We start from the raw sequence: 11060 nt of genomic DNA on the forward strand, positions 1-11060 counted from the left end.
AAAAAAATTGCAATTTTTTAGAAAATTGCGAAAGAACGAAACATGCCTCATATTATTAACTATGTATTTAATATTGCTATTTTTTTTATTTGTATTTATTTTAAGCTTGAAAAATTTCCGGTGAAGAAAATTGCGCGGTGAGAGTTTTGCTGTTCCACTTTTCGTATTTAAATCGACGCACAAAAGTTAAGAAACACTAAATGAGGCTGTTTTACATTTACAAATTCTTAACGGAAAATTGTAGTTCGTTAGCCATTTAGTTTATATTTAAAAAAAATTAACCTGTGCTCAAAAAATCCTAAAAAATAGATATTATAAGATTAAGGACATTTTTGGTTTAAGTGCAAGTATTTCAAAAACATGAGACATTCTACTATTTTTCGTATTTTGTCCGGAAAACCAATTATATGCTATTCGAAATCGACCTCAAATTTTGTATTTCCCCAAAAGCACATTTTAAGAACCCAGCCCCCCAAAAAGGTGTGTTTAAATTACTTATAACCTAAAAGTGACTTTAAAATTAAAATGGCTTAATATAGAATTGAGTTTTATATTTGAAGGATTTACCGATTACATTCCTGTCACATTGTAGAATGCAAGACGGCATGGTGTTGAGTTTTGTTTTCGAAAAGTGCTTTTCGCTTTAAAAACTCCTTATATATGACGCTAACTATTCACTCTCATTTTAAATGCGTCAGTTCCAACCTGTTGGCTTATTGTCCACTTTTAAACACGCAACTTTTATCGTTTATTGTCCATTTTTTATTATTATTGATTTAACGACAATCTTACGACTGAGGAAAGTGACAAACATATACAACAAACGGTTTTCAGGTTTCGTTGGTTGTCGCTGATTGCAAAGGTGACTTTTTGCAAAAATTTTTTAGAGTCATTTGTTTTTTCAACGCACGTCTAAAACGCTACTTTTCTTAACATTAAATGCTAACTGAGCAAAAATTTAACTTTCATATTCTTTTCTGCAAGAAATTTTTTTGTGTTCCAACTACACCAGTGTCTTTGCGGAAGTTTTTGCATGTTCGTTCCCTATTCCTGGACTGCGATTTGTCGACCTTGCTTTCTTTGCTTCGTGAACCATTTCTAAAGCAATTCTAAAGCACTTTACAATAATAATAAACAATATATTTAACCCTATAGATGACGCTTCCAAATATGCCAGTTGCGAAATGAAACATAATTATTTTGTCTCCTGTAGCAAAACATCTATATAGTTTCTTGCTAAAAGTGTAAAAAGAAAGCTTTTTAATACTTTGAAAATATTTTGTGTACACCATTCAGAATTTAGATCAATGTTTCCCAACCTTTTTATTCTAGTTCCACCTTGGGATCAATATTATTTCATATCTCCCCCCATCTTCATCTTGTTTTACAGTACGGTATTATATATGTGCCTGTAGTGCCCAAATAGATAGTTGGCTTTTAATCGTTGTCTAACTCTAACATTATGCTGTCTGCACTTTCCTTTTGATGAGCTGTCAGTCCTTTTTTAGGTTGTCTAACACAGTGGTTTCCAGCCTTGTATACCGACTTCAAATTACAAGAAAACTTTAGATTAACCCAAAGTTCGCAATGCACTAGACTAGATTACTAGAAATTACAAAAGGTCAATAAGCAAAAACACCTATAATAGGTTTTAATTTATCGCTAAATATTTCCTATTGAAGGCACTGAAGTGGGTACTTTGCTAAAATATTTTATTGAAAACAATTCATTATGTGACTACAAAATTACCCTGTTGTGGTGAATTCCCCCTGGTTAAGAATCTCTGATATAGATTTACTTTTTAATTACGAAAATGTTTACACTAAGCTTGAGATAGATACATATATTGATTCGGAACATCGAACGCAAAATTAAACAATAATACAACAAAGACAACAAGCTGTAATGACAAACAAGCGGATACCAGCGGCAGTCTGTTTCCGTGTCTTATTTTGAGCTGTACCCAGAGCTGTTTCTGAAAATACTGACTGCTATTACAAGATGTTTCTGAAATACTGACTGCTATTTATTTTACTTAGAAACGTTAATTCTACTTTACGTCTGCAGTTCACTGCCCTGCGTTTTTTTCTTAACAGTTTTGAGCTAGTGATGTTAGTTATTTGCTATTAATCAAAGAATATAGATATTTTTAGTTAATAATATTTTTAAAAACAGCTTATTTTACCAAAACAAAAAAATTTGGGTTACATCTGGGTTAGCGTCACTTTGATTTTTTAAACAAAAACTTATTTATTACCTTAAAGTGCAGTGTCCCCGAAAGTACAAACAGATTAGGGTGGTAAAACTTGCTTAAAAGTAATGTGGAAGCATTAGGCAAAACTCGTCATTATCGAGGGTTTTTATAATGCGGATTGAATAAAAACATGTAAAAAATCGGTTAAAACAACCAGCTGTAAAAAATACAGCTTTTAAAAGACTATTTTGTAAAAATATTTAGTGTCTTCAGATAGTCTGGAATCATTAATTAGTTTATATAGTGCATTATTTCCAAAAAGCAGCAAACTGAGTAGGCTAATTTGAGAAACGTGCATCACGATGGCTGACATGTGTATAACCCGGAGTATACATGAGGTAATCCCAATGCCTTTTTAGCTTAGTAGGCCCTAGTTAGGCGCGGATCTAGGACTTCTGTTTTGAGGGGGTGCATATAAAACGTTTTAGAGATGACGTCAATAAATTAACCTTATGAATACCACCAGTTCGCTTATTTTATAAAGTTTTAGGTTGAAGTGGTGTTACACCTGATACAATATCTACATTACAAAAGTGTTATCCAATCGCGCAAAGCGAAAAAATCCTCTTCCGCTAAAGTTGCTAAAACTTTAACTTAAGGGTAAGATGAGATGCACGACGCCTTTATCGAAATAGGATAATACATACTAGAAACAAATTTAAATTAGCCTGAAGCGCGAAACGTTATTGTATTTACACGTAGGTCGAAAATGAGGAAAGATAGTTAGTTGGTGATTTGGCCTTGCTGGTCTATATGTATTGTACGCCTGTTTGGGTGTACGATGTATGTACGTCGTACGTTGATTATTACGGCGAATTATAGCTGAATAGGACTTTCTTTTACGCGCGACGGGACAGGAAGTGTGCGGGCCAGCGGGAAGTTTGATGAATGTTAACGCCAAAATAGAATTAACACAGTCGCGTTACTAATGGCGATGTTTTACACCGACGTTGCAATATCACTGTAGCCGCAGCTGAATAGCAAATCAGTGTATCGCTGTAGCTTTAAAGCGGAAATAGCAAACAAAGTTGGAATCGCGATTGCATTAAGCTTTCACATCTCGAGTTATCTGGCGAAAAACTATGTTTTAATTTTCACATAATACAGACCAGTTTTAAGGTGGTGATAAAACTACTAGCTTAACTTTTGGCGTGCTGTTGAAAGGAGGTCCTGGACAATCGACATTGCATAGTAGGCTTGATATTGCCTATGGTCTACAAACATGTCACAAGAAGTCACGGCAGAAAAACAGGAAGCTGATATCCGTCTGTACAAACGAAGGTGGCCTTTTCTGCTCGCCCTCATGTTGCTACAGTTCCTTGCAGGCTGGGCGTTCTCTTGTTTCGGTCAAATCAGCAACTTTTACGTCAAGTTCTTTCGCGTGCCTTACAACCTGGTTAACTGGCTAACCATCGGCAGCACGCTGTCGCCACTTCTCACCACTCTACCGCTGGTTTGGCTCGTCTACAAGGGTTGGCTGGGCTTTAGAAAGATAGTGGTAGCTGGAGCGATCGGTTTGGTGCTTGGATTTGCCCTCGTAGCCCTTTCAACTGTTTGTAGGGGCTGTTTCGCCGCCGCCTTTCTAGGCCAGGTCATCAACGGTTTTTCCAGTCAGTTGCTACTCGCCACGCCGCCCATGTTCGCGGTCTTCTGGTTCCCTGAGAAGCAAGTGGGTACTGCAATTTCGGTAAACGTGCTCGGCCTGTACGTTGGCAACGTTCTGGGCCTTGTAATCCCTGTCACTTCGCTTCACCTCAGCTTCGACAACTCAACCGCTTCCGAGCGCTACTTGCTTAAAGACAACCAAGTGCTGATGATCTTGTACACCTTCTTTACAGTTCTCGCCGCCGCCATAAGTGTCTTCCTGGCGGTTTTCATCACCGACCGGCCGCCCACGCCCCCCACACACGCCCAGCAACTCAAGACGGACACGTCACTAGCGATTACGTCATCCAAAGTGCCGAGCTCCTTCTGGGCGCAGACCAAGTCGATCTTCACCAACCTAACTGTGCTTTTAACGATGGGGGTCGCGGCAACCGTTTATCAGGCGCCGGTCGTCGAGTTCACCACAATGTCGCGGATCGTCCAAGGTTTCGTCACAAACAATGACGCAATGGGTGCTTACGTCATGACTGTGTATTGCGTAGGCGGGGCCGTGGGCACATTGGCCGTGGGCAAGCTAGTGGACGTTTACAAGCGCTACAAGATTTTATCAATTGCCGGAATGGCGCTTGCCGTTGCCTCTTCGGTCGGCATTGTGCTGAGCGCGCAATACAAAAGCTACGCGTGGATGTGCGTCAATAACTTTGTATTCGGCATTGCAAATCAGGCTGTGTTCGTGGTTTGCTTCGAGATTGTAACGCAGCAAACATTTCCGCTGGACGAGACATTGGTGAGCCTTTGGCTTGTGGGCGCCCTGGTACCGACTGCCGTGTTTTACGGTGAGTTGGGCGCTGTAGTTTACGAGGCTTTGGGAGGCGTGGCTCTACTCACAGCACAAAGCGCGGTCTTTCTTTTCGCCCTAATCCTGTGCTTCTTCTTTAACATTACCAACAAGAGACTGGACGCTGATAAAACCATTGGAATGAGTGCTGATAATGAGGATGAAGCGACAGCCGACACGCCTTTGTTAAATGGGACCCAACGTTGACCTTTTCAGGATGTCTTTGCAAGCATGTCAAGGAACGTACAAACCAGCCTGAACCATTTAAGTTTATGTGCATTTTTGCCTTTTCTTTGCGACAGTAATATGACGATGTGCGCTGATGATGAAGCTACTGCCAACACGCTTCTAAAATTTCCCAAGAGTAAAGCGTTTTAAGAGGGGTCTTGAGGAAGGCTTTCCACGGTCGTTTAGGATTTCTGTACAAACAATTTAAGGATTGTACAAACCAGCCTGAACCATTGAAGCATATGCGCATTTATTTGATCCGACGCTTCTAAATCTGACAAAGAATAGCGTCATCAATCCTACACAGAAAAACAAACTTTGCAAATAAACTTGGGTGACATGCGAGCGCAAAGCTACAATAAAATTTGCGTATTGTGCGCGAGCCACACGATAGGCTATAAACTTCTTCGTTTAATTTTATAGACTTTTTTAACTTTCTTTGTATATTTTTGAGTTTTTTGACAATATTTTGCACGAGAACACTGTATTAAGCCATTAAATGATGCTGCAAGCTTTCGTCAAACCCTTAATTTTCGCTCAGTATTCGTTTCTTCCTCCTAGCAGCTGAAACTAGGCACAATCAAATTATATAAACTTGCATTTATATATAAACTTGCATTTATATAGGGTTAATTGGCCAAACTTTCAATTTTTAACGCTTCGTGACACCTTGGCACATAAAAGAGATTCAAATTTAGCTTAAAATAACAGCATTTATGTTTCAGAGGACGTTCTCGCCGAACCCTTGAAACAGCTGCGTCCAACTCAAAGGGTTCAATCGAACCCTGGTTAAGAACCACTCACTAGGGCTTAGTACAGCGCCGTCCTGCCTTTTAACCACTGCTCGGCTGAGTAACAAATATGACTTTCCTGTCTAGGTTATTGCGTTAGTTTTAAGCAATACGCAACAAGCAGAAACAAAAAACAGTACATTTTGTGAGCATAATCGTTGGAGGTGTTAGTGTATATACAATACACGACGTTAAAAATAAATAGAGAGTTATGCGAAACATATATATAGCCTATAAATGTTACCTACCTATATGGGCTTTAATATCCCTATACTATACGAGCTACACTTTGTTGATAATATACCTTTGCATTTAATTATTAAATTATCTTTAAAATTTCTTATAAAATCTTAATTTGCAACGATTTTCTTAGCCTGTTGAACTTTTAGTGATATTGCAACTTCATTCAGTCCTAGTTTATCAGAGTATCTTTATTATCGGTAAGCAATCCATTGTTCCACTCAACGTTATGTTGCGCTTTTTCCTTTTTCAAATGTCTGTTCATATGATCGCACTCATTTAATTTTTGACTTAAGTGTTTTTTATTTTGGTTCACAGCCGTAACAGTCTTATTTGAAAACTGAATATCGTGTTTACAAACTGTAATTTAGTATAGTGACATGCCTCTGCATAACTGTGCTACAACTTTGACCTATTGCGGCATGATTTTACAAAAGCTTGCCAACTAAAACAGGATTTGTCAGCAGTGCCAACTGCTTTACAGTTTATTTCATGTATATTGTTTTCAGTTGTAAATGCGCAACTGTACCTCTGAACATAGCGCAAAATGTACTTAATTACATAAAAATAACCTATGGACAACAATATACGCGTATCAAAGTAATACTGTACAATCTACCATAGTGTACTTATATAGTGGCAATTTATTTAAGTATCGCATTTAAAAGGGATTCCGAATGCTTAGGCCAGCGTTTCTTAACCCATGGAACACAAAATTTGGTCGCCGGATGCAGTGGTCCGCTTCGTATTTTATTGAAATTGAATATGATCAAGGTTTCTCAATGAAAAATTGCATTTTTTTAGAAAATTGCGGAAGAACGAAACATGCCTCATATGAATTAACTATGTATTTAATATTGCTATTTTTTATTTGTATTTATTTTAAGCTTGAAAAATTTCCGGTCAAGAAAATTGCGTGGTGAGAGCTTTGCTGTTCCACTTTTCGTATTTAAATCGACGCACAAAATTGTTAAGAAACACTAAATGAGGCTGTTTTACATTTACAAATTCTTAACGGAAAAACGAAATTGTAGTTCGTTAGCCATTTAGTTTATATTTAAAAAAAATTAAGCTGTGCTCAAAACATCTTAAAATAGATATCATAAGATTAAATACATTTTTGGTTTAAGAGATAGAATTTCAAAAACATAAGACATTCAACTATTCTTGATATTTAGTCAGTAAAACTGTGATCATATGCTATTCAACTCCCATTTTAAATGCGTCAGTTCCAACATGTTGGCTTATTGTTCATGTTTTTTAAACACGCAACTTTTATCGTTTTTGTCCATTTTTTATTGTTATTGATTTAACGACAATCAGATGGCAGTTTTACGACTAAAGAAAACCTTTTGTCGTGACAACACATACAACAAACGGTTTTTAGGTTTCGTTGTTTGTCGCTGATTGCAAACGTGAAATTTTGAGAGTCATTTTTTTGTAACGTACGTCTAAAACGCTACTTTTAGCTTCTCTTAACATTAAATGCTAACTGAGCAAAAATTCAACTTTCATATTTGCTGAAGTTTTTGCATGTTCTCTATTCCTATACTGCGATTTGTCGATCTTGCTTTCTTTGCTTGGTTAACCAACATTTCTAAAAGCACTTTACATATATTAATAAACAATATGTTTAACCCTAGATGACCCTAAATTTCCAAATTGGCTAGTTAGCGGAATGAAATATAGTTCTTCTGCCTCATGTAGCAAAAATTCTATAGTGTCTTGCTAAAATTGTAAAAAGAAAGCTTTTTAAAACTATTAAAATATTAAGGGTACACCATTTAGATTAATAGCAAGTGTCTCATACTCGGCTTTGAGTCAAATTACTAGCCCACCTTGGAACACCAAAATCACTCCTTTTTGGGTAATTGCAGGGCTGAAGCTGGTTAACGCTAACATTATATCCAACTCCGTTCATAAAGGTTGGGTGCTCAATAGCTAAGCCACAGTAATATATTAAACGTATCTGTGTTTATTGAATTTCAACAGAACGGCAATCAACTTACAGGAATAGGATAAGGCCTAGAGTCCGTACTAACTTTCAGTCGTTCAGCGTAAAAACCTCTGTCTCTTACATTATGTTAGTTAAGTGAGTTAAGCCGTTTTTCGCTAACCCTTTTGTACACATCGCTTGGCCATGAAATCTTTTAGCAGAGGCGTGTTAACGGGAAGTAAATAATATCTTCGTGTTACTTGCAACCCCATGTGGGTTTGGGGTCTCTGAAACCTTTTATTTGGTTGCCATTACTCACAAATTCCCGTAGTCTTAGCAATTTCATTGCGCTTGTTGTTTAAACCAGTGCAGTAGGCTATGTATAATAAGCATGTTAAGCAAATACATTTTTAAGCATTATCAATCGCTTGTGTCATTTGGTTCGAGCAATACATATCTAAAACAAACTGAGGTCGCCTCACTGAGGGTTGGAGACCACTGCTTTACGCGGTCAATGTGTTATGGTGACGACGGGGACAGCATTGGGTCACGTCATAAACCACCTCTCTCACACACCTTAAAACTTTAAAATAACTCGGTTATGATAAATCCCCCCTGGTTAAAGATCTCTGGTATAGAATTACTTTTTAATTACGAAAACGTTTACACTAAGTTTGAGAATCACTGATTTATTGAAAACAAGCTGTAATGACAAACAGGCGGATACCAGCGGCAGTCTGTTTCCGTGTCTTATTTCGAGCTGTGTTCAGAGCTGTTTCAGATATACTAACTGCTATGTTTTTAATTTAAAACGTTCATTCTACTTACGTCTGCATCTCACTGCCCTACGTTTTTTTCTCAACAGTTTTGAGCTAGTGATGATAGTTACTTGCTATTAATCAAATAATATTTTCAGGCGTAACATTGATATTTTTAGTTAATAATATTTTTAAAAACTGTTTATTTTACCTAAACAAATAAATTTGGGTTACATCTTGGTTAGCGTCACTTATTTTTTTTCCATGCGTCAAACATTTGAAGCATTAGGCAAAATTTGCAATTATCGAGGGGTTGTGTAATGCGAATTACATAACAACATGTAAAAAATACAGCTTTTAAAAGATTCTTTTGCAAAAAGAAATTAGTGTCTTCAGATAGACTGGAATCATTGATTAGTTATTTATTTAGTGCATTATTTCCAAAAAGCAGCAAATTGAGTAATTTGAGAAACGTGTATCACGTTGGGTGCCATGTGTAATTAAGTATAACCCAGGGTATACACGAGGTAATCCCAATGCCCTTTTAGCTTAGCCAGCCCTAGATCCAGGATTTCTGTTTTGAGGGGGTGCATATAAAACTTTTTAGAGATGACGTCACAAAGGCATATCTAAACGCGACGTCAATGAATTAATCTTAAGAACACCACCAGTTTGCTTATTTTATAAAGATTCAAGTTGGAGTGGTGTTACTCCCAATACAATAACTATATTACAAAGGTGTTTTCGAATCGCGTAAAGCGAAAAAACCTTTTCCACTAAAGTTGCTAAAACTTTGCTGTAGCTTTAAGTTGGAAATTACAAACGTCGTTGCGATAAGTCTTTATCTCCAATGATCTGACGAATAATTATTTTCTAATTTTTAGATAATACAGACCGGTACCATCCTAACTTTTTGGTTTGCTGTTAGAACAGGGGGATTAAAATTGCATAGTGGGCTTGATATTGCCTATGGTCTGCAAACATGTCGCAAGAAGTCACGGCAGAAAAACAAAAAGCTGAAATCCGGCTGTACAAGCGAAGGTGGCCATTTCTGCTCGCTCTATTTTTCCTACAGTTCCTGACCGGCTGGGTGTTCTCGTGTTTCGGCCAAATCAGCAACTTTTACGTCAAGTTCTTTCGCGTACCGTACGCTCTGATCAACTGGCTAACCATCGGAAATTCGCTACCACCGCTTGTCACCACTCTACCGCTGGTTTGGCTCGTCTACAAGGGTTGGCTTGGGTTCAGAAAGATTGCTGTTACGGCAGCGATCGGTTTGGTGCTTAGTTTTGCCCTCGTAGCCCTTTCAACTGCTTGTCGGGGCTGTTTCGCCGCCGCCTTTCTAGGCCAGGTCATCAACGGGTTTTCCAGTCAGTTGCTGCTCGCCACGCCGCCCATGTTCGCAGTCTTCTGGTTCCCCGAGAAGCAAGTGGGCACCGCTATTTCGCTGAACGTGCTCGGGCTGTACGTGGGCAACGTTCTCAGCCTTGTTACTCCTGTCCCGTTGCTTCACCTCAGCTTTGACAACTCAACAGCATCCGAGAGCTACTTGCTCGATGACAACCAAGTGCTGATGATTTTGTACACTTCCTTTACAGTTTTCGCCGCCGCCATAAGTGTCTTCCTTGCGGTTTTCATCACCGACCGACCGCCCACACCCCACACGCACGCCCAGCAACTCAAGACGGACACGTCATCAGCAGTGACGTCATCCAAAGTGCCGAGCTCGTTCTGGGCGCAGACCAAGTCGATCTTCACCAACCGTACTGTGCTTTTAACGATGGCGGTCGCAGCAACCGTTTACCAGGCGCCGGTCGTCGAGTTCACCACCATGTCGCGTATCGTTCAGGGTTTCGTCACGAATCATGACGCAATGGGTGCTTACGTCATGACCGTGTACTGCGTAGGCGGGGCCGTGGGCACATTGGCCGCGGGAAAGCTGGTGGACGTTTACAAGCGCTACAAGATTTTATCAATTGCCGGAATGGCGCTGGCCGTTGGCTCTTCGGTCGGCATTGTGCTGAGCGCGCAATACAAAAGCTACGCGTGGATGTGCGTCAACAACTTTGTATTCGGCATTGCAAATCAGGCTGTGTTCGTGGTTTGCTTCGAGATTGTAACTCAGCAAACATTTCCGCTGGACGAGACATTGGTGAGCCTTTGGCTTGTGGGCGCCCTGGTACCGACTGCCGTGTTTTATGGTGAGTTGGGCGCCGTGGTGTACAAGGCTTTGGGAGGCGTGGCTCTACTCACAGCACAGAGCGCGGTCTTTCTTTTCGCCCTAATCTTGTGCTTCTTCTTTAACATTACCAACAAAAGACTGGACGCTGATAAAACCATTGGAATGAGTGCTGATAATGAGGATGAAGCGACAGCCGACACGCCTTTGTTAAATGGGACCCAACGTTGA

General features: G+C 39.2%; 2 protein-coding genes across 2 annotated transcripts; both read left to right on the forward strand.

Annotated features, from left to right (window-relative positions):
- Positions 1 to 3476: 3476 nt before the first annotated feature.
- LOC146133653 (putative MFS-type transporter C09D4.1) lies at positions 3477 to 4904 on the forward strand. The gene has a single exon (XM_083397815.1). It carries the CDS (start codon positions 3477 to 3479, stop codon positions 4902 to 4904), a length of 1428 nt encoding a protein of 475 aa, XP_083253941.1.
- Positions 4905 to 9632: 4728 nt separating this feature from the next.
- LOC146133654 (putative MFS-type transporter C09D4.1) lies at positions 9633 to 11060 on the forward strand. Its single transcript, XM_083397816.1, has one exon. It carries the CDS (start codon positions 9633 to 9635, stop codon positions 11058 to 11060), a length of 1428 nt encoding a protein of 475 aa, XP_083253942.1.

This window comes from Ascidiella aspersa, chromosome 9 (genome assembly GCF_963924565.1).
Source record: "Ascidiella aspersa chromosome 9, kaAscAspe10.2, whole genome shotgun sequence".
Classification (NCBI taxonomy): Eukaryota; Metazoa; Chordata; class Ascidiacea; order Phlebobranchia; family Ascidiidae; genus Ascidiella; species Ascidiella aspersa.